This window comes from Prunus mume, linkage group LG2, assembly GCF_029339155.1.
Source record: "Prunus mume cultivar Tortuosa linkage group LG2, ASM2933915v1, whole genome shotgun sequence".
NCBI lineage: Eukaryota > Viridiplantae > Streptophyta > Magnoliopsida > Rosales > Rosaceae > Prunus > Prunus mume.
Genome location: NC_142699.1, coordinates 641577 through 668387, shown reverse-complemented (window position 1 = coordinate 668387; position 26811 = coordinate 641577). Strand labels below are relative to the sequence as shown.

Genomic DNA, 26811 nt, shown 5'->3' with positions numbered 1-26811 from the left:
GGTCATTAGAAAAATAATTTGATGAGTCTGAACAAAACGACGTCGTTTGGCTAGGAGCTTTAAAAAAAATAAAAATAATAAACCTTAGCGTGCAGCGAAGGACAAAGGGGAAGGGGACTTTCATTGAGCACTTGGCGTGCACCCAAAGTTTCGCACATAGGTTGGCCAAGGGGTCGCCATTGGAGTCCACACCCAATTTTCTGGCATTCCAAAGGGTCGTCCACCCCTCTTATTTTGTCGTGTTTTCGTGCTGTATGCGGGCAATAATATGTATTTATAGGGATAATTTAACCAAGTTTTATACACAAAGGGTCATTCTACCAATTTCCCTTCTAATTTTGCCAAATAATGCATCTTAAGTGTAACGGTGGAAACTGAACTTATTAAGCTCACATCTAGGGCTCACAGAAAGTTTGAACTTTTAATCTTGTTCAAGATGTGTACCATAAACCATGCACTGCCGCACACACAATCACTACAAAACCTAAACTTAGGACCTGCCACGTGGCCCCGTTGAAACTCCAAAACCCTAACCTAAGTTATTCCTCATCGTCTTCCCGGCTATTGTTTCTTCCCTCCTTGCTCAAATTGACGCTCCGTGCATATTACACTTTTTTTCGTCTCCAAGGAACCCTAAATTTCTCCCTGGCTTCTCTTCTAGTACGAAAACACGCGCCCGGGCTTTCCTGTAATGCCATACCATATTCAATTTTGAACCACAGGTACGTTGCTCACAGTTTTTTATTCTTTTATTTTTTCAATTTTGTTGTTTCAAACAGTTGCTTATGATTGTTTTTGTTTTGAGCTTATTGATCGGTGGATTCTCTAACGGAAGACCTTGTTTGGTGTTATTGTATGATTTGTTCATTACAAATTGCTCATGTGGACTTCAATTAAGCTAATAAAGATTCTAATTAGATTGAGTTTCAGCATGTAATAGTTACAATTGCCGATACAATTTGCTATTTTAGTTTTTAGTCTCTTTTGCTTTGCTTGGATTTGGGAATCTCTGATTCACACTGGCTGTTGTATTTATTTATTTTTGATAATTGGTTTTATTCTGATTAATGTTGCATAGAATCTATTATGTTTTTTATTATTATTTGTGATGATAATGCCTTTGAACGGCTGGTTTGCTAATGTAAATTGTTGCTCCTTTTTGCAGTTTCTGTAAGATTACAGAAATGGCAGCTGAAGGTGGTAAGAGCTTCGCCAGGAGAGACCATCTCCTACAGATTGAGACAAAGGTTCGACAGTGGTGGGAAGAGAAAGATGTTTTCAGGGCTGAATCTTGTGAAAAGCCTCCTGAACCAGGGGAGAAGTTCTTTGGGAACTTCCCGTTTCCTTACATGAATGGTTTTTTGCATCTTGGACATGCATTCTCACTCTCCAAGCTAGAGTTTGCTGCAGCTTACCATAGGCTAAGAGGCGCCAATGTGCTTTTGCCTTTTGCTTTCCACTGCACTGGCATGCCCATCAAAGCGTCAGCTGATAAACTTGCAAGAGAGATTCAAAAGTTTGGCAACCCACCAGTTTTTACCAGTGAATTGGAACAAGAGAACCAGGAAGTGGAAGCAGAAGCAGAGGACGCAAATAATGGTGCACCTCCGGATAAGTTCAAGGGAAAGAAGTCGAAGGTTGCATCAAAATCAAGTGGACAAGCTTACCAATGGGAAATCATGCGTAGTTTTGGCCTCTCTGATAGTGAGATATGCAAATTCCAGGATCCTTACAACTGGTTGACATTCTTTCCTCCATTGGCAGTGGAAGACCTCAAGGCTTTTGGATTCGGATGTGACTGGAGGCGCTCGTTTATTACTACAGACGTGAACCCCTTTTTTGATGCCTTTGTGAGGTGGCAGGTGAGAAAATTAAAATCCATGGGTAAAATTGTGAAAGATGTCCGTTACACAATATACTCTCCATTGGATGGGCAGCCATGTGCGGATCATGATAGGGCATCTGGCGAAGGAGTTCAGCCCCAAGAATACACCATCATCAAAATGGAGGTGGTGGCACCTTTCCCGTCTAAATTGAAAGTGTTGGAGGGAAGGAAAGTGTTCCTTGCTGCAGCAACACTGAGACCTGAGACAATGTACGGACAAACAAATGCATGGGTATTGCCTGATGGGAAGTATGGAGCCTTTGAAATCAATGAAACAGATGTATTTATTCTAACACAGAGAGCAGCACTTAATCTTGCCTATCAGAAGTACTCTAGGGTCCCAAATAAACCTACTTGCTTGGTTGAGCTCACTGGCTATGATTTGATTGGCCTTCCATTGAAGTCTCCACGTGCAATTAATCAGATTATTTATACTCTTCCTATGTTGACTGTCCTGACAGACAAGGGCACTGGGATTGTGACTAGTGTGCCTGCTGATTCTCCTGATGATTATATGGCCTTGCATGATTTAAAAGCAAAACCTGCTTTGAGGGGAAAATATGGTGTGAAGGATGAATGGGTCATGCCCTTCGAGATTATCCCGATCATCAACATTCCTGGATTTGGAAATAAGGCTGCGGAGAAGGTCTGTGCAGATCTGAAAATCAAAAGCCAGAATGAGAAAGAGAAGCTAGCAGAAGCCAAGAGGTTGACATACCTGAAAGGATTCACAGAAGGGACACTTATTGTCGGAGAATTCAATGGAAGGAAAGTCCAGGATGTGAAACCATTGATAAGGAGCAAGCTTATAGAGGCGAATGAGGCGATTATATATAGTGAACCTGAGAAGCGGGTGGTGTCACGATCGGGTGATGAGTGTGTTGTGGCTCTTACAGATCAATGGTACATCACATATGGGGAACCTGAATGGAAAAAACTGGCTGAGGAGTGTTTGTCCAGCATGAATTTGTATTCTGACGAGACACGACATGGATTTGAACACACTTTGGGTTGGTTGAATCAGTGGGCTTGTTCACGATCTTTTGGGCTTGGGACTCGGATTCCCTGGGATGAAGAATTCTTAGTTGAGTCATTGTCCGATTCAACCATTTACATGGCTTACTACACCATTGCCCACTTTTTACACAATGGAGACATGTATGGTTCCAGCAAATCTGCAATTAAACCTGGACAAATGACTGATGAGGTCTGGGAATATATTTTCTGTGATGGCCCATATCCTGAATCATCTGATATCTCGTCATCGATTCTTAATAAGATGAAGCAGGAGTTTGAATATTGGTATCCATTTGATATTCGAGTGTCTGGCAAGGATCTAATCCAAAATCATTTGACCTTCTGCATTTACAACCACACGGCAATTATGCCCAAAAAGCACTGGCCTCGTGGGTTTAGATGCAATGGGCACATCATGCTAAATTCTGAGAAGATGTCCAAGTCTACTGGGAATTTTAGGACCATTCGACAGGCAATTGAGGAATTTTCTGCTGATGCCACGCGATTCTCATTGGCTGATGCTGGAGATGGTGTCGATGATGCAAATTTTGTATTTGAGACTGCAAATGCTGCTATCCTAAGGCTTACCAAAGAGATTGCATGGATGGAAGAAGTTTTGGCTGCGGACTCTTCTTTGAGAATAGGTCCTCCTTCTACTTATGCTGACAGGGTCTTTTTGAATGAGATAAATATCGCTGTGAACAGAACTGAGCAGAATTATCGGGATTACATGTTCCGAGGAGCCCTCAAGACTGGGTTTTATGATCTTCAAGCTGCCAGGGATGAGTACAGGTTTTCATGTGGTTCTGGGGGTATGAACCGTGAATTGGTGCTGCGTTTTATGGATGTGCAGACTCGTCTCATTACTCCAATCTGTCCACACTATGCAGAATATGTCTGGAGGGAACTTTTGAAGAAGGAAGGGTTTGTGGTAAATGCAGGATGGCCTGTGGCTGATGCTCCAGATCTGACCCTCCAGAGTTCCAATAAGTATTTGCAAGATTCCATTGTTTTAATGAGGAAGTTGTATGAAAAGCAAAGGTCAGGTTCAAAGAAAGCCAATAAGAAGGGTGCTCCAGTTACAACGGTGACAGAAAACAAGCAGCTACCCATTGGCTTGATATATGTAAATGAGCAATTTGATGAATGGAAGGCAGAGTGTTTGAGGATACTACAAAGTAATTTTGACAGAGATACTCGCACTTTTGCTCCAGACACGGTGATAATGGAGGCATTGCAGAGAAGTTCAATTGGTCAGACTAAAGATTTTAGACAAACCCAAAAGCTTTGTATGCCTTTCATGAAGATGAAGAAGGATCAGGCAGTTGCACTAGGGGCTCAGGCCTTAGACTTGAAGCTACCATTTGGAGAGATTGACGTCCTTCGAGAGAACCTGGATTTAATTAAGAGACAAATCGGTCTTGAAGAGGTAGAAGTTTTGTCTGCTTCTGATCCTGATGCTCTTGCTAAAGCTGGTTCACTTGTTAAATTGGTGGAGCAGAATCCTCCATCCCCTGGAAGCCCGACTGCCATCTTCTTGTCCAGGTAATTATAATCCTTTTGTTACATATTTGCACTAAAGCGCACACCAACACACACACCGACACTTTTGGTTAGATTGTTTTACTCAACAAAGCATCGAACTTTACAGTATATATATATATACACAGATAATATATATGATATTAAAAAACGAATTCTACTTTTCTGTTTCACATTCATGGATTTTAATATATATGATATTAATATAAACTAAACCCTCTAGTAGAAATGGGGATTAATTGTTCCTCCCCCACCCTGTAATCTCTGGAATCAGATTGGAAGAACCAATAATCAAAAAGCCTTTCTGCACTTCTGCGATCTGCCCTGTTGTGTGTTATCTGGAGGCAATTTTGATTTCCCGGGCTTCAGACATTAATCTGTCACATCTGTTCTCTGCTGATGTGGATATATTTGATTAATGTTGTTAGTAGAAATCTGTAATGTGTAACATTGCAGTGCAATGTGTCACATTATGTTGCACTGTTCTAGATATGTTCTATTAAGGTTGGCATTACGAAAAAATTATTGTTGGTTTTATATTTTGATTTTTTTGCAACTTTTCTTTATAGAATTTAATTTTTAATATTAATATATGCATCTTCATGAATGGTTTTGCTCTGTTCAGGTGCGTCTGTCTACATGGGTTTGTGCTTGAAGCATAATGCAAATTTTGTTAATAAATTCTCTGTTTTATACCGTGCAATTGTGAACAGGAATAAATTTTGTTTTGCTGGGTTTTGAGACGTGTGATGTTATTCATCAGCATTCATGCCTGGTTTCTTCATTGCAAGATTTTTGTTGATTGTGAGCTTTTCCCTCTAGTGTTTTTTGCTATATGATGTTTGAACCTCATTTCTGTTTCTTCTCTTTCATGCCAATAGGTCGTAGGAAACTCCACTCTCAAACATAGGCAATGAACAATTGAGTTGACATGCTGCTGGGAGAATTGTTTGCAATGAAGAGAAGACTTGTCTCTGACTTTTGTGATGATGAACTGGGTGAGATTCTTTGAGAGTGATGTGTCATATTTGAATTTTTGAATATCACATTTTAGTTTTGTTTTCAAGTTTTGAACTTTGTTCTATTTCAGCATCCTATAGACTTATGTTAACTTATATCTACATGTGATATGGATATAACTTCTGCTTTAAAATTAATTTGAACTGTACCATCAATCAAATTGTTGCATTACATCTTGTTTCGTACCTTGGTTTCGAAAATTTCGTTGTAAAGACCAGAAAGAGTAGTGTGCTTTAGTCATGAATGATGCATGGAAAAATTGGAATGTGTTGCATATGTCAATATGATGCAAGCTGGTGTTGCAGAGCATGATATCCAATATGTTTATCCTTCAAATAGTACCAAATCAAAGAATTTCTGAAAGAAAAGGATCGTGTCTCGAAAACATTGACAGTTACTAATTGAAACAAATAAAACCAAGATTTTCACCCAGTAATTAATTTATAATTGGACTGTCGCACATTCATTCTTCTGATCATATCAAAAGTATTGCAGAAATTACTGCAGACTTTGCAGCAGCCAAGATTCATGTATCCTTGAAAAAAGAAAAAGATATTGAAGGTTTATCAATGAAGGAAAAAAAAATCATATCAAAAGTAAAAACAAAAAAGAAAAATCCAGCTCATGAACTTTGCATACATTGGAAGTAAAAAGCTTGAAAGACTTTCCCTTTTTCCCAAAAAGGTTATAGCCGTGCGGCTTTACGGGGGTCATTTTATAAATGGTATAGCCGAGCGGCTATACTACGGTTTTTACATTTAAAAATAGTATAGCCGCACGGCTATATTGTTAATAACCGGTTTTTATTATAAAAAATTGTATAGTCGGGCTATACTTTTTTGACACATGGCGAAGCAGCAGTATTTTCAGGCGGGCCCCCTTTTTTTTTTTATAGAAATAGTATAGCCGGTCGGTTATGTTACGGTTTTTAATGAAAAATAGTATCGCCGTACGGCTATTCTGTTTTTGACACGTGGGAAAGCTGGCGCAAGGCACCAGGCGGTGGTCTTTTTTTATTATAGTGTAGCCGCGCGGCTATACTATTTTTGACACATGGCGAATCGGGCGCAAAGCGTTAGGCAGGTGGTCTTTTTTATTATAAATAGCATGCCGCGCGGCTATACTCGGGAATGCATCCAAAGAACTAGTCTAAAGTCCACAGAAAGCAAAGCAAGCATTGTTGTTCACAGAAAGAGAGTATATGTCAACACTGTACAGCACTGCTCGAAGGTTCTACCATCACTCTCGTCCTACGCCTGTCTCTTTCGTCCCTGTAGTTTTTTTTCCTCCTGCGCTTCCTGTCGCTTTCACTTTCATCAGACTCAGAACTTGCTGTGTCCGACTCGGATGAACCAGAACGACTCTCATATTCTTCATCATCTGACTCTGAGTCTGACACCGGTTTTTGTTGTTGCATAGTCGTGGCATCTGCTTCAAGTAATCACGCCGCTTCTCAGTGATGCCACTAAGACCAATGGATGTGAAAAAATTAATGGCAAAGCTGGTGTTCTTGGGATTATCCTTTGGGAAAATAGAATCATGAGAGTCCTGCAATGCAGGATCTTTGAGCCGCTGGTTTAGCAAACGGATGCCAAGATACTCCGACAATTCCATAGAAAGGAACTTGATAAAAATACGAGAAGATGAAGTGGTGTCCTCTTCAATCAACTGTTTACTGCCTAGCACATGTTGCCAGGGAAGGGCATCTGAAACTGCATCATCAGAACCTTCTTCCTCCTTCAGACTCCTCACCAAGTATGGTTTTCTTCAATTCTTCATAGCGCTTCTCATTCTCAAAGAAATCAGGACCAGGTTTGAAAATATCAAGGCTTCTGGATCTTCTCCAACTCTTTCATTCTCCACCACTTTTTCCTAAATTCGAATTATTCAAATTCATATTCATATTCATGGAATTGTTGCCTTGTTTTCCTAAATTTGAAGAAGACCGTCCTTTGCAAATTCTGTTGCAAATTTTATTGATCCCCCAATATCACTAGTGAAATCAGAGATTCCAACACATCCTTTCCTTGTTAAATCTTGAAGCTGCTTGGTACTCAATAATAATCTAGGAAATTGTTTCTCCCAATACATGCAATAAATTGCCAGAGGGGGAAAAACAGAAGCTTAAATAGGGTTCTAGTTTTCATGGGAAAAATCTAAATAGGTTTGATAGCATAGTGTAAAACATACCAATTACAGATGCATAAGGGGCACTTTTTTTTTATGGAAAACAGGGCTGTATTTTTCTGGATGTGTATAATAGTCAGCCTGAAATCGATTCGGATGTTTTTGAATAAAATCATGTAACAAACATGAACAAAAAGAGCTTTGAGGCAACTCACTTTGTCAAATGGTGTTGTGGAATCCATGTGTTCAACCATGTCTTTACTAGTGCACCAGAAGAAGCTTAAGTATCTCTTGTGCACCAGAAGAAGCCACATGAAAGAAAGTTATATTATATCAGATCAGATCAATCTGATTCTTGATAGTAGAAGTTATTGTCATTTATGATAAAAAAATCACTTCAAAATTGAGTGATGCTAAAACTTGTGCTCTGCATAAGGACTTAAAAACATTTTCAAAATAAATATGTAATCAAATTGGTAAAACAAGGGAGACAGCCATATGGAATGTACCATTTCCTGAATCAGTGATGACAAAGACCAGAGGGCAGATTTCTCATGGCAGCCCAAGACCGCAGAAATTACTGCAGACTTGGCAGCAGCCACCGACGAATACATATAAGATGCCCCCAGTGAAAGGACCGGCGTTGAATACCATGGAAGTAAACTAAAGCTTGAAAGGATTTCCTTTTTCTCAAAAAAAAATTATAGTATAGCCGGACGGCGGTACCACGGTTTTTTATTTAAAAATAGTATAGCCGTTTGGACGGCTATACGACTTTTGACAAGTGGCAAATCGGGCGCAGACGGTGGTCTGTAGTTATAAATTGTATAGCCGAGCGGCTATACCTGGCTTTTTTTAAAATAAAAAATGTATAGCCGCGCGGCTCTAAGCGCCCAAGGGTGGTTTTCCTTTTTCAATTATTAATAGTATAGCCGAACGGCTATACTCGGGTTTTTCAATTATTATATATTAAAAAGAGTATAGCCGCCGGGCTATATTATGGTTTTTAATTATAAAAAATAGTATAGCCGCGCGGCAATACAATTGTCATGATCATCGTCTATACTCGGGATATTGTTTTTTACAAAAAAGTATATAGCCGATTGGCTATACTCTTTACACAAAACACTGATGTTTTAAAAAAAAATTGTTTTTCCCCGATTTTTGTTTATCGATAACGGTAATTTAAAGCATTATCCATTACTATTAAATTGTTGGAAACAACTCCAATCCAATTGCGACAATCTCCCTCACCAACCCAAGATAAAAGCCTATTTGAAGGATCCTTAAGATCTTTCTTGGACATTAGAAGTGCTTGTCTCTCATTTTGTTTACAAGGCACACCCAAATTTCCATTCCATAAGCTAATGGTAATGTTTACAACGCTTAGAAATCTGAAAACTGAAACAATTCTCGTGGCTTTGTCCATGAGGTTATATCTTAATAGGTGATGTGTGTGAGCAATATAACTCATTTAGAATGGTGCGATATATACGCACACTACTACACTAGAACTGAGAGTGAAGGTCCAAACTCAATATTTTTTTCAAAATCATTTTCAAATGGTGGACAAAGTCATTGAGTATGTAGACTGCATTGTTGTTTTCATAACAAGAAGCACGGTCAGTTATCATTAGGTTTGAATTTATTGACAAATTGATCATCGAAGACTAGCAAATCTATCACAAATGACCATTTCGTGTCTCCGAATGCTACGAAATTTCATGTCCCCAGGATCCGAATCAATTTTAAGATAAGCCTTACTCTTGCATCCACCAGAATCAATAGAAGGGGACTGGATTTACTCTTGCATCCACCAGCCTTCTGTCCTTTGGTTTTATTTTTAGGGTTGAAGTGGAAGAAGAAGAAGGGGAAAGGGCAATCATGGAATGATTGAGGGAGTGTTCTTAAAAAGTTTGGTGGCGGGTGGGGTGAGAAAATAGGATTCGATTTGGGAGTGAGAATATATAGAACATCATACATAAAGAAACTCCAAGTTTCTGTCTGAATGAAAATGCTTGGGGCACAAGTAACTTACAAAGTTGTTAGAACTTATCCCGAAAGTATAGATATAACCTTATCATATTATATGTGGGAGACGGATTATTCGGGATTTTACCTTTTTTTTTTATTGCCGTGTCCTATTCGACCTAGGCAAGGACTGGGCCTGCTAATAGTCCTATATATATTGGAAGGGAAGGAAGGAACTCATTCACACAGAAATCACAAAACCCTAGCCCACATCACTCCAAGAAACTCATTGGAGAATCCATTATCACTGCTACTCAAAGTCCCAGAGAAACCATAACCAGCCTACGTACTCCTTTTCTTTCCATTCCAAGAAACCAAGAAATATTTCATCTTCAGCCTTCTCTTCTCAGCAAAGTCCAAGAGGAAACTACACATACTTATATATGGCACCTTGTGAGTATGTTGATGTTCCAATTGGATTTAAGTTTCGTCCAAGCGATGATGAGTTATTGAGGTATTATCTTCTTAACAAGGTTTCTGGCACACCATTTAAGTATAGCAACGTTGTGCCAGAATTCAATCTTTATGGTAAGAAAGAGCCATGGGATATATGGAATGATTTCGGTGGACAAAACTTGGAAAAGGGTGAAGACCTCTACTTTCTTCACCAAATTGAAGTTAGTGACCGGCAAGGGTTCCCGCGTGGCTCGAACCATAGGGAATGGAACCTGGAAAGGTGAGGACAAAGGGACCACGGTCCGTGATCCTTCGAAAAAGAATACGCCTTTAGGTCTGTGTAAAAGGTTTCGTTATGAGAATGATAAATCTGATCAACATGGCTGCTGGATTATGCACGAGTACAGCCTGCACCCTTCATTGGTGAAGCCCCAGTCAAATTCAAATACTTGTGGGTGTGATGGTAAATACGTGCTCTGTCGAATTCGGAAGAATGACAGAAAGAGGAAGTTATCAGAGAATGATGTGTCGGTGGTCATGCTCTAATACTACAATCCCCTACCAAGATTCTAAGGCAACTAGAGAGCAGTGATGAAGTCGTACTAGGTGCGAATTCTACACCAATTTCTGAGGCTTCTGAGGTTACAAATCATTATAATCAGCAGCCGGAGCAGACTACCACTGCGAATGCTTACTTGCCAATGGATCAACCACACTACTTTCTTACAGATTACCCAACGACTATGGCCTCTGCATCAACTAGTCCTCCACCATCTCTCCCTCAGCCAGACTATGGCTTTGAGCTAATTAGTGACACAGATCATCAACCAGCACAAGGTGCTGGTTTTAATTATGACCTCAGCCAATTTCTAGATTCTGATGATGTTGATGCCTTGCTGAAGGATCTCTCAAATTTGGATAACATCCAACCACTTACAGCACAACCATTGGGAGGAGGATCACATCCATATCCATGCATAATCGAGGAGTCTGCAGTTGATGAAGACTCAGGCAATATTAATACTGGACTTGGGATATCATCAGAAGATCAAACAGGTGGTGAACTTGGTACTGAAAACGTTTCACTCAATGTGTCAGGCTTCCCTGTTCACGATGATGAGATGCTCGATTTCCTGAACCGTGCTAGTTTTGATGATCTGGTGGACATGATCCAGTTTGAGGATAATGATGATGAACTGCAAGCATTTGCAAAGTCAGAGTCAGTTATGGGAATGGAGAGCACTACCACTGCTACTACGTACTAGTGATGTGAAGATGTAGATTGAAAATGTCCACGTTTGTGAGATCAATACAATACTGTATTTTTTTTGCTGCATGTATCTTGTCTTTGCTTATTTGTTTCCATATTTGGTTGAAAATTGTGTTGTTTGTGTCTACAAGAAATGGACGAAATGGACGAATGGACGATCTCCAATCTTTTTCCTCATGTCTGGATGTCTGCTTTTTGTTGCTCTCATCACATCATCCCTATTATTTTTCCTTCTCACTTTGATACTAAACACTAGAATTGACAATTGTGGAGATATAAAATTCTTGTTAAAACAATGGAGTTCTAAACAAAGGGATGGTACACAGAGCATACACCTCTCCTCAGAGTGCCAAATTTCATCATCCAAATGCTCTTCAAAGGATTAAGATTGCTCCTAAAGGTACTTTCAAATATGGTAGGATCCTAGAATATGATACAGAGACAGCTACGAAGATCATGAAGACCAATCATTGAACACACTCACCCCTGGTTTTTTGATGGCCCAATATGAGACCACATTCTGATAAGTCCTCAGCAATTTCACGGCCTGCATCCTCATACATCGCAGCATGATGGATGCGCCTTGTGGATGGTTGCACTTCGACAGCAACCAAAGTGAGGCGTCATTTGTTATTTTAATAATTTTTTTACTTCAGGGTTTCATCTCACTATGAAAACAGGAGCTATTCTCTTTGTCTTTAATTGAATTTTTCACTCTTTCACATTAATGTGTGGGTCCAATCACAATAAAATTGACATATTGGTTGGAATGGGATACATCTGCCGTCAAAATCGAATCTAACCTTTTGAATTTAACATCTCCCTTGGAGGGAGATGCTCTAAGCTAAGTTATTCCTCATAGTTGCTTATGATTGTTTTGTGTTGAGCTTATTTTTCATAATTGGTTTTGTTCTGGTTAATGTTTTTTATTATTTGTGATGATAATGCCTTTGAACAGCTGGTTTTCTAATGTAAATCGTTGCTCATTTTTGCAGTTTCTGTAAGATTACAGAAATGGCAGCTGAAGGTGGTAAGAGCTTTGAGAGACCATCTCCTACAGATTGAGACAAAGGTTCGACAGTGGTGGGAAGAGAGAGATGTTTTTCAGGGCTGAATCTTGTTTGAACAAGGTTTATCAACTAGGGTAGGAAGAGTATAGCGAACGGCTATACTACCGTATTTTAAAAAAATTCCCATACTATTTTTGACAAGCGGCAAAGTGGGCGCTAGCTCCAGGCGGGGGTTCTATTGTATAGCCGCGCGGCTATACTTAAAAAAATGAAAATATTATAGCCGTACGGCTATACTCGGTTTTTTTTTAAAAAACGTAAATCGTCTAGCCGCTCGGCTATGCTATTTTTACACTTGGATAAGCAGGCGGTAGTCGCCAGGCGGGTTCGAATTATTCATATTCATGGAATTGTTGCTTTGTTTCCCTAAATCATGTAACAAACATGAACAAAAAGAGCTTTGAGGGAACTCACTTTGTCAAATGGTGTTGTGGAATCTATGTGTTCAACCATGTCTTTACTAGTAGTCACAACACAACCATATACTTGGAAGACCTTTTTGATGTGAATGTAGGTTGAGCAACCATGTCTTTACCTGAGGGCAGATTTCTGACGGCAGTCCAAGACTTTCTATCTCTTCACCAGCAGAAATTACTGCAGACTTGGCAGCAGCCACCGACGAATACATATATCAAGTGTCCTTGAAAAAATAAAAAGAAATCGGTGGTTTATCAACTAGACAGCATATTAGTTCGATGAAGAAAAAAAAACATCATATCAAAAGTAAAAACAAAATAGAAAAATCCAGCTCATCAACTTTGCTTACATTGGAAGTAAACTAAAGCTTGAAAAGATTTTCCTTTTTTCAAGGGACAAAAAAGACACGCGGCGGAACGAGCGCCAGGGGCCAGGCGTGGGTCCTTAATCGTATAGCCGCGCGGCTATACTTGGGGTTTAAAAAAAATAGTACAGCCGCGGTCGGAGATACTCGGTTCTTTTAAAATAATAAATAGTATAGCCGGCCGGCTATACCGGGCTCTTTTAAAATAATAATATAGTCGTGCGGCTATACTATTTTTACAAGCGGGCGGCCCTTTTCCAATTATTAATAGTATAGCCGTTTGGCTAAACTCGGGGTTTTTTTAAAATAAAAATAGTATAGCCGTCCGGCTTTGTAATTATAAAAAATACGGCTATACTCGGGATATTTTCGGCCCGGCTTTACTGCGGTCGTTTTTGTTAGAACTCCCGCTTTACTGCGGATTATGATGAAGCATCTCTAGATCCTCTACGTGATCATAATCCATATTGTTGCTGGTTACCAAGCTCCCGCTTTTGTTAGAACTAAGACGACGAAGATGGACATGCTCATTGAGGCAGAACGGCCCAAAGAAGCCTCAGATTGTCGATTCTGAATCCATTTCCTTGTCAAATATCATTGCGCCATTCAAATCAAAATGTTTAAGGTTCTGTTTTGAAACTGTAATCTCTGCTTCCTTTCTCTCTCTCAAATTTCTATCAAAATGGCTCGCATTCGATCCCAGAAAAGACCAAACGAAGACGTTCGTCTTGGGCCATAAAGATTTCAGCTGCCCATAAAATAAGAAAAGGCTTTCCAGTTCTTTTTTATTTATTTATAATTATATGATTGAATTTTCTTTTTATAATTTCTAAATTGGCCGTGGTCTGTACGAATTATCAATTGTTAGCTGCATATTTACGACTCTTTTTTTACCTTTTGAGTATTGAATATCCTTTAATATCTAAAAAGAAATCCAACTCAAGCACAAAATAAAATAAACACAGATTATACAAAATCAATTCTTTTTTATATATAAACGATATGGAACTCGATTTATATTTACATCATGCAACTACATTCTTAAAGAGAGGAAGGAAGGGTATACTAAGACACCCATTGTTGTACGATGCACAGGAATTTCAATTTCAATTTCAATTACATGCGGTGCATGTTCAAACCAATTTCGCAATTTCTATTGAGCAGGAATTTATTTTCACAATAAATTCTGTCATTTATAAAATTTGACATACATAATTCAAACTTTGAAGTTATTAATTGACAAAAATTTAAAGGATGGATATCTAATTTCCGTAATTTAATAATTCTCTGCAACTTTCATTTCCTTTATCCAAACGGAGGGTTAGCTAAATCCCGAGTTATTTTTCTCCATCTAAATGGAGGGTAAATGGATGAAATTAAATTGTGTAGTATAGTATAGAGACGATGAATCAAATATGATAGATGATGAATTAATTTGCAAAAACACATGAATTGACTACTCAGGGCAAAAGGGCCTGTGGGAACCATCCCTGTGACTAGGAATGTTGAAGTGCCTCAACCTCCCTTGTTGCTTTTTCATGTAACCTACACAAAGGAAAGCCTTGGAGAAGTTATCTTCAACAACCCTATTCACATCATGCACAAACACATCAGTCTCTCCCTCCTCTTTGTTCCTAGCCATCATCCCAGCTGTGTATATGGCGCTCATTCGTCCCGGTGCTTCATCATGATACCCTGTGGGCGCATCCACCATAATCAAATCCCATTTGATATCGTAAACCTCACTAGGCAAGCCCTTGAGTGCCAGCTGGCACATGCTATACCTAGGATCACCAACTGCTGTGCACTCGGGGCCCTTCCCAACATCCATGAGATTGTCAGCCTGGTTCACCTTGCTGTCGTATGTGACATGGTATGACTCCAACATGGGGAAACGGCGTTGGATTTGCTCGATCCACGACTCATCCTCTTCGAGGAAAATCGTACGCCCCCCGTGGTTGAGGGAGCTCCACATGAGGCTGTCGTGGCCTAGGCCGAAGACGAGGAAGTTGCAGGGTGATTTATTGTCTAGGACCTTTGATGTGACTGAGATTTCTTTGAGGGTTTGCTGTGGGGTGATGGTTGAGGTTGTGTAGTGGATTAGAGCTTTGGCTAGGGAGGGTGGGATTTTGTTGCAAGTCAATGGGGTGTCACATTTTGTTGATCTTTCATCATCCTCGGCTTCTTTCTCATCCAAGGGTACTTTAGGCAAAATGGTGGATTTTTCATTGGAAGAAGAAGAAGAAGAAGAAGAAGAAGATGATGATGATGATGAATCAAAGCTTGACCTGAACACAAAGAGGACAACAAAAGCAAGGAATACTCCGAGGAGGAGAAGCTTATAGTTGAAAGTTGGAACATGGGTTTTGGTTCTCATGCTGAAATGTATTGGATTTTTTTTGTTGTTGTGTTTTTTATGAGTATGGAGAGAAATATGTTAAGAAGAAGTTGGAGCTCTGGGAAATATATATATATATATATATATTTGTAAGGTTTATTATATATTGTGGCATTTATGAGTTGGAGGAAGAAAGGGACTGAGTTGATGAGAAGGCGTTGTGTTGTGTCGTAGTTTGGGTGATGGATGCTTAAGCATGAAGGGAGAGGGAACTTCGGATGCATGATGAAGACATAAGAGCTATTATGATTCTAGGTGAAGCAAAACAAGTTTAGGTTGGTTGGTGGTAGATCTGCCAATTCCATTGGTTGCAGGTGCCATTTTTTATATCAGTTTAGAGAAGCTATATATGTTGCATTACAGGTGTTGTTATCTTAGATATTAAACTCCCTCTCAAATTTCAACCATTTAAAAACAAATTGAATATTATTGATGATGACGTTATTATATTTCATCTTCCAGTACCCTTTTTTGGGGGTCAAAGTTTGGAAGGGGGAGGGGGCAGGTCCCGTTTGGGTTTGAACCCGAGAACATTGATTTGCAGGCAAATATTCTTATCACTATAGTCTGAAATATCGATAATATCGACGAAGTATCAAGGATATTTCGGTTTTTTTGAATCACGGATATTTCGGAACATATCCATGTACATATCGTATAAATATCGATAATATCGGAAAATCGGAAAATCGATGTCGATAATTTCGCTCACACTTTAGCAATATTTTGTCAAAATATCGGTGTAATATCACAAAAATATCAAAAATATCGATGTAAAGGGAAAAAAAAAGGAAAAAGAAGGAAAAAAAAAACACAAAGGGGACTTAAACCCCTCCCATTTTACTCCTCCGACACCTTAATCACATATCACTTATGTTTTTGTGATAATATGCTAAAATATTTATATTTATATGGGTGACATGTTAACAATTACATACAAAACTATTTTGGGGATTTATCATTTGATGACTACTCTTCACAATACACTTACTCTACACATAGAGATGATGAAGATAGTGAAAAATTTGAACCTCATAGGAACTATATGTGGTACTAAGTCACTCATGTATCTTACCATGCAATGTATGAAGTGTAAAATATTGTAGTAAATCGTTATATATAAATGATTATGGTGTGTTTGCCAGCTCGCTGTATAATCAACTTAAATCAGTTAAATCCATCATGCAATACATTTCATTCTAATTTTTTGTGATAAACTAATAGATAACTGACTAAATAAATATTCTTCAAAGTTTCAATAAAAAATTTCAAGTTTTTCTTACAATTTCCGTGGGTTTTATTCAATTTTTATCGATATCGATAATATCCGATATTTCCATCGAAATTTCCATATTTTTGGACTACCGATATTTCCGATATCATCGATATTTTAGTCCTTGCTTATCACTGAGTTATAGACCCATTGGTACTTCAATTCTTCAAAATATTACAATTCAATCATTTATTTGATTACATATGTGAATGAGGCTGTACCAAGCAAGTGGTAAAAGAACAAAAACAAAAAGGGAATACTTTCTTTAACCAACAAAAGAAATTCTAAGGCAAGGCACGAAACGTGGATTATGGACAAAATATGGTAGGTACCAACTTCCTTAATAATAATAAAATTAGTGTCATTGTAGGATCTGCAAGAAGAGTTCGAGTCATTTATGCTTCCTTAAATATATGCATTTGTGTATTTCATTCCAAAAGAAACCTAAAAAAGGGAGAAAAAGAAAAAGGAAAGAGCATTGTGCTGATGGGTTTGGAGTAGTAAGAACTGTCTTGTACATTGATTTGAACAAATAGTGGCCTGTGATCACAAAACCTTTGACTTAGTGATATAACTTAGCCTTTACAAAGAATGAAATATAGCTGATTGAGCAGATCAGGTTTCGGCTGCGCACAGCTTGTCTCCAGCATCTGGACACCAAAGAGACCTCTCACCATCTGGCAATGAAACAATTTTCTGGTACGTCAATTACAAAAACCATCCCAAAGCAGATCACGAGTCGATGCCTGGGGATTTAATTTACTTCAAATTCAAGATTAACAATCTTTCTGAATCTCTCTAGCAAGTGATGATAGCATACCTTCAAAAAGTGAATATATATCTGATGTGATATAAACCAAAGAAGCTCCATAAATCCCATTTATCTTTTCCGTGGTGAGATTTGTTGAGTTCTCAAGAGGAATATTTCTTCAATATCAGAGTGATGCTGTTCCGAAGGAGCTCTTGCTTTCAAAATTAAGCCAGTGTGACTTTCCCTTCTGTCATCACCTGCCATTTCTTACATGGTGAAGCAGGGATTCGGTTTGTCCATTTTCACTGTTGGCTTTCTTGGGTTTGTTCTTGTCCAGGCGAGCTTTGCGGACAGCATGTTGTATTTGTCTCTCATGCTCTTTGAGCATCTCCTCAAGGTTTCCTCCAGGGGGCATCAATGGTCCAGAGTAGTGGATCCGGTTCTTCTTGGTAGCATAACCCTGATGCCAAATGCAAAATTATTTAGTCACATTCATGTTGAAGATTAAATTCTATAAGGGCGGCAAACCACTCAGTAGACTGCAAAAAAAGCCAATTCAAGACATTTAACCAAAGATCTCAAACAAGCAAACATGGGGAAACATCAATGGTGTAAACTTCGGCTTCAGAAGCAAGAGTACGAGAGTTCCTATTTCTAAAAATAAAAAACAAAAATTTCATAACTTGAATGGTTTGCATGAAAACAAATTCAACAATCCCATATACAGCCACTTGACCAGGGCATCATGTGAAAAACCAAATTAATGGGTGGGGCCAGCATTTGCTCCAGATATCAGTGGAGTCAAATTTCAAAATAAAGCATGTGATAGATGAAAATAGTAAAATCCTTTACCGTTGCAGACTCCTTCCCTGATGGCTGTTCATCCTTCTTATGTGAAGACTTTGGCCTATCCAGAAGATTGTGGGACCAATCATGTTTTGCAGAGGAATCCCCGTTGTCTAAATGACTATATCTGGCATTAATACGCTCCTCTGGCCAGTGTGGATTTGCACTAGCTTCTACAACACCATCGTATTGTGAATCACTTCGAACCGAAGCTGAATTGGAAAACCTGGACGACTGGGCTGCCCCACGATACATATAAGACTTCTCCGCACCATTCCTAGACTGGCCAGATTGCGACATATTCCGTGAAGATCCAAATGCACTTGGGTGCATTGACTGGCCAGAATGGGAATAGCCATTTGATGTTGCTCCTTTGGGAGGCTCGATAGGAAAGCCAGAGCCACTATCCTCATCAGGGTTGTACTTTTCACTTATGCTTTTGGGGTTAGGCTGCCCTTGTCGCTTCCAGATTAGGAAAGATAACAAAGAAAGCATAGAACCTAAATCAGTAATTCTTCACAATGATTTGGGTTTTGTATTTAAAGACATGATGAATTTAATTACAGAATTTGAAGGCAAGGATACCTGTATTGCATTGGCATCTGGTGCTGGCACAGCCTTTGATTCTTTGGAACTCCCTCCTTTACTACCAGGTGCTCTTCGCCTGGTTTTCAGATAAACAAAGCAACATTCAAGTGAGTGTGAACAAGATTAATAACTCAAAATACACACATACAGGAACAAATTTATCTTGCCAGACAGTCTTGCACCACACATTCAAACAAGGAAGAGTTGTTTTCTTTTATTTTTCTTTTATAGCAAAACCAGTTTTTCTTTTTTTGTTTTGCAATAAAACAGCTGCCTCCCCCATGTGAGACAAAAACAGAAATCTTTCTCCCTCCTCTGAAGTGAGCTTAATGCAGCAAGCCATCAGAGCTTTAGATAACGAATCAGTTTGGTACTGATGTCCAAAAAATATGTCATGAACCAAAACTAATAAAGATGCAATTAGCTATTTACCAAAAAAGAAGACACACCACATACAAAAAGATGTCATAATCAGATCTTGCATAAGAAAGGACCTTGAAAAGTAGTTAATATAATTGGAAAATTGCTCACCTTCTAGCTTCCTCGTCTCGGAGCTTGGCATCAAACTCCTTGCTAGGTGGGTACTTAGGCAAAGTTGAGGGATCAGAGGGAAGAGGCAATGATGTGAAGAACTGGCAAAGAGAAAAGAAAAAAATATATCCTCAGAAGTAAGATCTAACTTCCTGACCCAAAGTTGAATTAATTATGGGAAGGTAACTTATAAATCCCAACTCAAAAGAGAGCATAAATGTAGGATGACTATAAGCAATCATCTAGTTGAAAATTGCATAAACTGTACTGCTAGAAGGAAGCCCAAGGGGTGAAATTCACCAATCACCTATTCAAAATTAACCATTCAGCAGACTCATTATATATATGCTCAGATCCAATATTTTCTAGCAGATTCAGAGTAAGCACGACTAATTATAATGGGAAAATCTAGGACAACAGCTTTCAGTTTGACTAACCATTAGGATTGATATTTCAGTTCCAAATTTAATTTCAAAAGTACTAGTCATTTTAGCAGTTGCAGATAGTGATATATTAGAATGCAATTCAAATTACAGCAAAGAAAACCAAATTTCAGAAACAGAATATTGTTTTTCCATTTTCTTAACCCCAAATTGTTTCAATTTGACGAGATCAGAATTCAATAGACAAAGTCAACATGGTTTCAAATAGCAAAGAAAACCCATGATTACCTCACTGTGAAGTGCAGAAGAAGCTGTTCCACGACTTTCAGGTTCTACTGCTAGAAGAACCTCTAGCAGGGCCAATGCTGACAGAGGGAAGTCCTTGAATGTCTCAGCAACACAACGCTTGTATGGATGCGTTGGTTTAAAAATAGTTGCATGCGGCAATTTTGATCTCTTCCAGTATTCTTCAGAAGGTGACCCACAAAGTTTGAATATCTTATGTAGTTGCTCCACCTATAAGCAATAAATGATAAGATCAAATAAGACGTCTGAATAGGTCCATCAGTACAGCTGGTAGATTCCATGTTAGAGCACAAGGGATTAACCATACAAAATCACCATTAATGATTTATCCGATTAGAATATTCTTAGAAAGTTACAACGGACTTTCATCCATCCTCTGACATTCATTGGAATCTGGTTAAGTAATTTGCTCCTATCAGCAAAAATCAAGCTCATGCTCTCGACAACTAGACTTAAATCTCAGATGCCATAATTAGGAAGATTATGAATTTCATATTTGCCACATAATGAATGTAAAGCAAGTCGATATAAAAATAAAAATACATATGTATATGTAAACATATCTTTTACATGTGTATATCATCAAAAAGCTGGGGAAAATACCTCTGTTCTTCCTGGCATGATAGGCTTCCCAGCAAACAATTCTGCAAGAATACAACCAGCACTCCACAAATCCACAGCAACCCCATAATCTGTAGAGCCAAGCAGAAGTTCAGGTGGTCGGTACCACAAGGTTACTACCCGACTTGTCAGGGGCTGCTTTTGACGGGGTCGGTAAAAGGTTGCTAGCCCAAAGTCAGCAATCTTTAGGTTGCCATAATAGTCGATCAAAAGATTTGATCCCTTAATGTCACGGTGCAAAATACCATGACTGTGACAATGCTCAAGCCCACGAAGAAGCTGTTGCATGTAACATTTAATCTGCAACACGGTGCACAAACACCATATATCAACCACAATAAAAGATTAGTCAAGCATTCTGCTACCATAACACACATAAGATCATGAAAATGAACACAGCTGCAATTAGATACAAATGGATCGTATTGACAATAATGCACCATTCAGGGTTGTCCTCAAAAGAAACAATATTGCTGCATTTTGGGAAGAGAATGACCCTCTTTGGTTGTTTACTTTGGGTGAGCACACAAAGAGGTGCATGCTCTTCCCAAAATGGAGGGAGGGAATTCAGAAATCACAGAAACCCTCAAATCTTCTGTTCCTGATTTATCACAATTACCATATTACTTTCTGGGATCTAAACCCAGCCACTTCTTACTTGGTGATCCATGAAATGACACTGAATTCTATTAGTGACTGAAATAGTTTTTTTGAATCTAAGAGCATCAGCTTCTTGAGGATTTTTGTCTTCAGGTGCATGCCTAAGCACTATAACAGAATTTTATGCAGCAGATAACATCCTGAACTCCACTGCTACTGCTATTATGATACATCACTAGTTTCTGATACTGATAGAGGCAACTCTAGGTACTGGGTAGGTGTTATCTTGGATCCATAAGAGGAAATTTTTTGCACTTCTTAGATGCTAGAATATACAAGGAACAACCTGATGATTATGTACAATATTGGTTGCAACATCAAATATATCACAAGTTTCGTGAAGAGCAGAGTCAGCAAACCCCAATGTCATAATGCTGATGCCATTTTTCAAGTTTTTTTTTTCTTTTTACTACGTTTCCCTTTTCTCAATTATAAGTGGTTTATAGCCTGCTATAAAAGTAGTACAGGTAGTGAATTAAATTATCCCAGTTTATTAATATTCTAAAGTCCTCTGACCTCAATTCTTGACATATTTGGAGTAACTAAAACTGTAAATAACCTACATACAGTTGTCTGTAATGATACTCAACTGCACTTATGTAAAAGTCATAGTAAATTTGTCAGTTTAAGAGACTTTTCCCTAATTTGATGCTCAAATCCAAGACATCTTTTATTCTTAGTCTGAGTTTTCATAATCACAATACATGAGATCAAAAGCAGCAAAGCAACTACCTGTGCTTCAGTGAACTTGACCCCGGGCCGTGCTGCAATCCCGGCAAGATCATGCTCCATGTATTCAAATACAAGGTATAAGCTGCCCGAAACCCTTGATGTAATCAGACCTTCAAGCTTCATGATATTGGGGTGATCAAGCTTACGCAAAATAAGAATTTCTCTCGCCATAAAGCGCACACTTTCCGGATCCATATTGGCAAATCGCACCTTCTTCAGTGCAACTATTTTGTTTGAATCCAGATCACGGGCTCTGTACACACTGCTGTAAGTTCCTTGTCCAATCTGCAGTACACAAAGAGTCAAATTTATTAATAAATAAAAAAACTAAAATACAAACGTCCATAATGTGGACACTAGCTCAAGAAAAAAAATACAATTGTCAAACATTTGCTAGGAGAATCAAGTCTAGGCTCTGGGGGTTAAAAGATAAAAACTCATATTAAGCAGCTGATAAATTTCCAATTTAAAACGATCGAAATAATCAAACCCAGTATGAACACTTGTCTGATTAAACTCATTTGTTAATTTCTTCATTTTACAATCTTTCCATGTCTATGTGGTGGAAGAAGCCTGATAAAGAGCTACATAAAATTCCATATAGCTCAGTTGCTCCAACCATCAAGAACACACTCTTCGCTGATTGATTTGCAATTTTTTTATTCATAATCATCAAGTGACTCATCCATACTTCAATATTCTCCATCAAAGAGTGTGTGGTGTCTAAGCATGTACTTATATACGCACTTGACTGTTCTGAATAAATTTATTCTGTTAATAAAGCATTGGCTAAGGAAGATATGGAAAAATCACAAAAAAGTTTCCGACCTCCTGGTTCCATCAACTTACATCAAGGTATATACAAAAGTGAGCATAGACAGAATCCATTAGTAGTAGCAGCTGACTACCTCAATTAGAAGTACCTAATTTTGGTTAGTTTTTTTGAAGATTGAGTGTATCTTACCTCCTTTCAAAATGGCAACATGTTTGTTTACTTTACTCTCAGAATGTGCATGCATATACATCTTAAAAATATAAATCTACAGTACATATGAATTGATCTTTTATAAACAACGACAGGCATGCATCTTATTTAAGCAAATCAATCTAACAATTTCAGTGTTTTCTAAAACATGTTTATAATACAAAAACCTAAATGCACATATTATTAGTTAAAAGAAGAGAAACTAAGTGCACATTGTGTTAATGAAAATCAGCACATTTGTTCTAGGTACAGACTTAAGTCACAACTCCAAAATTAACCCCCAAAGTTTACTGTAAAAAGTAAATGAAAGATATCTGAGATATACACAAAACATGTAATATTCACACCTGAAGAATTTAAATGTGGGTTTCGTAATACCAATATCACTAAACAAGGGAATAAAGATAAAAAATCATAATAAACTACCACATAAATCAGATGTAGAAGCAAATCAACAAACCTTCTCCAATTTCTCAAATGAGTCTGCCTTGAGAGGCACCCACCCACTGATTGCTTCACCTGCCACTGCAGTCAGCCAAGAAGGCCATCCAGCAACAACTTGCGCTCCTCTTTCTCCATTTGATACGCTAGTTATCCTAGTTAGCCCGGATGGTAACTTTCCCCCACTCGCCCCACCCTCCATGAAGGGTTTTGTGGGTTTCTCAGTAACCACCATCTTCTTCTCCCCTTCATCCGATGAAATAGGAGTTGACCCTGCATTCTCTTCTGTGTGAGGATTGGTTATCAACCGTGCAGTCGCATCAGCCCCAACTGCAGCTTCTGACAGTTTTGATGACTTGCTTGACTTTAATTCCTTGTCTCTACGTTGACTCTCAGAAACGTATTGATTGGATAAAGTTGCCTTTGAGCAGATGCAGCCCATAATTCTACTCCACAGTCCCCTATTCCGACAAGGACACTGCAAAATTCCTCTAATAATTCCCACTGCAAATTTCCATTTTTCCAGGCTGTGATTTTTGCAGCATTAAGCATGCAATCTAATCAGCATTCACACAGAATTTTCAGAATCAACTGATCAATAACTTACTTCGCCAATCAACAACTTCAGAAGGCTCCAGTAAAATTATTTTATTTCTACAACCTAGGGAAATGAGAGAGAACCCAGATCAGGTTCTAAACAAAAACCTATCAAGAACCAAAAAAGTATAACTTAAACTGAAAGATCACAAAAGCCTATCTGGACAAATTCAAAAGAACCCAGATCCCCAATTCAAGAAAACTTCACCAGTGACAACCCAATGAGGGGAATTTCTCCACACTATCAGTTCAAATTAAGAAAATCCCAATGCCAAATTCACCAACCTCAAGAACCCAGATCTCAAATAAAAAAGATAAGTTAATTCAAATCAAACAAAACAGGATTTTTTTTTCCAAAATGTCAATACTTTCTTATTCAGTGGGAACAAGAATTAACCAAACCTGGACAATGCGAATTCAGAATCAGCCAATGCAAAACGGAATCAAATTGCCCAAACGGAACAACAGCCAGGTGTGTGGGTACCGAAACTTTCTCCGCCCAATGTGGTTAAGTCCATAAATAGAAAAAGTTAGAAATTCCAACGAAAGCCAGAAAAAAAGTGAAATGCAAATGTTTACCCTTTTTGGAATTGAAATGTGGGTTACGACAGACAAGCAACTCGGAGATTCTAGAGAGAGAAGAGATTCTAGAGTGAAAGAGAGAGATTTTAGGATCTGGGGTGTTCCTAGAATTACGTAGAGCCAATGATATTGAACTCAGAACAAAGTTCACACGCCATTCTATTCTGTTTTCTTCAACAGAAGGAAACCGAGTAAGTTTTATGCTTTGCTATACTCTGTTTTTGAGGGAGAGAGGAGAGACGAGAGAGAGAGAGTATAATAGAGTGCTAAAACTACATTCAAACACAGCCAAGGAAAGAAGCACAAAGCAATAGTCCGTCCACAGAGGGAGCAGAATGAGAGAGAGGTCTGGTTGAAGTTACACACCACACGGGTAGAGAGATGAGACATTGCAACGTGGCAAAATGTGGGTCCCTTTGAAGATTGTTTTGTTTTTGGTCGAATCGATAATCGAAGTCCCATAGAAGATTGTTGGTCCCACAAGAAGTTGGAAAGGGACAGGACTAGCCATGGTCCAGTAAAGTTTATTATTTCTTTTGTTTATTAATCTTAGTTACAATTTTTTCAACATTTTTAATTGTGGATGACCGAAAAAAGAAGTTGAAATGCTCATAAAAAATAAAATAAAAAGTTTAAATGGGGCAAAATTGGGTTGGGTTGATAACGTGGTACTTACGCCTACTTCACCCAAAAATAATCTGGTTGGACAATCCACGTACAAACAACGCCATCCCATCCGTTGTGTTGTGACAGATAAGTCCACTACAGGCTTGTTTGCGTGGACATTTTATTCCTTTTGTATTCTTCTTAGAGCAGTTCCACTGGGAGCCCCGGTCCAGACAAGAGGTCCCCTCGCTCCCAATTCGGTTTCCAACGCCCAAGTTTTGTCCGGCAAGAGTTGGGCTCCATCAACTTGGGCAAGTTCAAAGGCAAGACTTGTCTAGGTTACAGTATGGGCAAGTTGACCTAATACTGACGTCAACAATCAATTTAAATAACAAAAAAATTAAAGAGAAAAGGAAAAAAAAACAAAATTTTCAGATTTTGTTTATTTATAAATACTTAGCCATATTCTTCACTTCCCACACCAAAACTCTATACAAATTTATTTCTCATATCTCATGTTAATAATAGTTATCTTTGAGTTGCCATGGCAATTGGTGGAAAACCAACAAAAAAATTGCTAGGACATACACTATTAATGTGAATAGTACAGTCATTGCCTCTCTTTACCTTTTACCACGGCAAATAGACTTTTTATTATTATTTAATTGTTTGATAGATTTAATCTTAACAACTACATACAAAAAAGAATCTGTTCTTTTTTTCTTTCCCCAAAATTGAAGAACATACAAATATACATTTATATTTGCAAATATGAATGTTGTGTTTTGGAAAAGTCATTCATAGAGGATGTGCATGATCTTTACCAATTCGTCAAAATTGACTAATCCAATAATTTCGACAACATTGACAGATTACATTGGATTAAATATAAAAAAAAAATTGAGGAGCCAACAAGATCGGTTCGATTGGAAGGTTGGGGATTAGAAATCCAACTTAAATCAAACCAATCCAACCCTTAAAAAATATATACACAGCAAAATTGTAGTAATGGTTTCTCAAATAAGACCCCACTTTACATTTTGTCCCTCAACCTCAAAATTTGTTATCGTCGTCCTTTAATTAGATATCGTGTTGCACCACTCGTCCTTTCTGTCAATTATATTAGTTTTTCCGTCAAAATTGATCACATATGATGCACGTGATAGTTTTTTAAGGAGCAAATAAGACTTTTACCAAACTACTACCCTCACTACTTCTCAGCCTAACCGCACGCCTCCCCCTCCTCAAAAACCAACCCTCCCTTTTGATGGGGTGAAAGAGGGACTGTGGGTGTGGTGGAAGAGGGTTTGCTCATTTTTATGGGTTCGTGCCTAGTGGTGCTGAGCTTGAGGTTGGTGATGCAGGGAAAGGC

General features: G+C 38.4%; 3 protein-coding genes and 1 pseudogene across 10 annotated transcripts; 2 read left to right on the top strand and 2 right to left on the bottom strand.

Annotated features, from left to right (window-relative positions):
• The first annotated feature begins 538 nt into the window (after positions 1-538).
• On the top strand, positions 539-5664 carry LOC148919371 (leucine--tRNA ligase, cytoplasmic-like). Of its 2 annotated transcripts, XM_089047484.1 has the most exons (3): positions 539-722; positions 1166-4447; positions 5326-5664. In XM_089047484.1, exons 2-3 carry the CDS (start codon positions 1185-1187, stop codon positions 5330-5332), a joined length of 3270 nt encoding a protein of 1089 aa, XP_088903610.1. In that variant the 5' UTR covers positions 539-722; positions 1166-1184; the 3' UTR covers positions 5333-5664. The 2 variants fall into 2 exon arrangements, with proteins under 2 accessions (XP_088903610.1, XP_088903609.1); XM_089047483.1 differs by lacking the exon at positions 5326-5664 and having other exon boundaries at positions 558-722; positions 1166-4451.
• Positions 5665-10005: 4341 nt separating this feature from the next.
• Positions 10006-11365, top strand: LOC148919370 (uncharacterized; annotated as a pseudogene).
• A 3145-nt stretch (positions 11366-14510) lies between these two features.
• LOC103318989 (glucuronoxylan 4-O-methyltransferase 1) lies at positions 14511-15576 on the bottom strand. Its single transcript, XM_008220469.2, has one exon. The coding sequence runs from the start codon at positions 15514-15516 to the stop codon at positions 14596-14598; it is 921 nt and encodes a 306-aa protein (XP_008218691.2). The 5' UTR covers positions 15517-15576; the 3' UTR covers positions 14511-14595.
• Positions 15577-17116: 1540 nt separating this feature from the next.
• LOC103318988 (putative serine/threonine-protein kinase At1g09600) lies at positions 17117-25176 on the bottom strand. 7 transcript variants are annotated; one of them, XR_016124752.1, is made up of 11 exons: positions 24654-25176; positions 24262-24315; positions 23674-24158; positions 22229-22513; positions 20819-21136; positions 20198-20425; positions 19527-19627; positions 18993-19071; positions 18414-18869; positions 17631-18021; positions 17117-17487 (listed from the first exon to the last, which is right to left on the bottom strand). XR_016124752.1 is itself a non-coding variant. In XM_089047477.1 (10 exons), coding segments are annotated over exons 2-10 (2160 nt in total). In that variant the 5' UTR covers positions 24263-24315; positions 24654-25176; the 3' UTR covers positions 17117-17814. The 7 variants fall into 7 exon arrangements, 3 of the variants coding, with proteins under 3 accessions (XP_088903603.1, XP_088903602.1, XP_088903604.1); XR_016124750.1 differs by having other exon boundaries at positions 17117-17556; positions 24262-25176; XR_016124749.1 differs by having other exon boundaries at positions 24262-25176.
• Positions 25177-26811: the final 1635 nt, after the last annotated feature.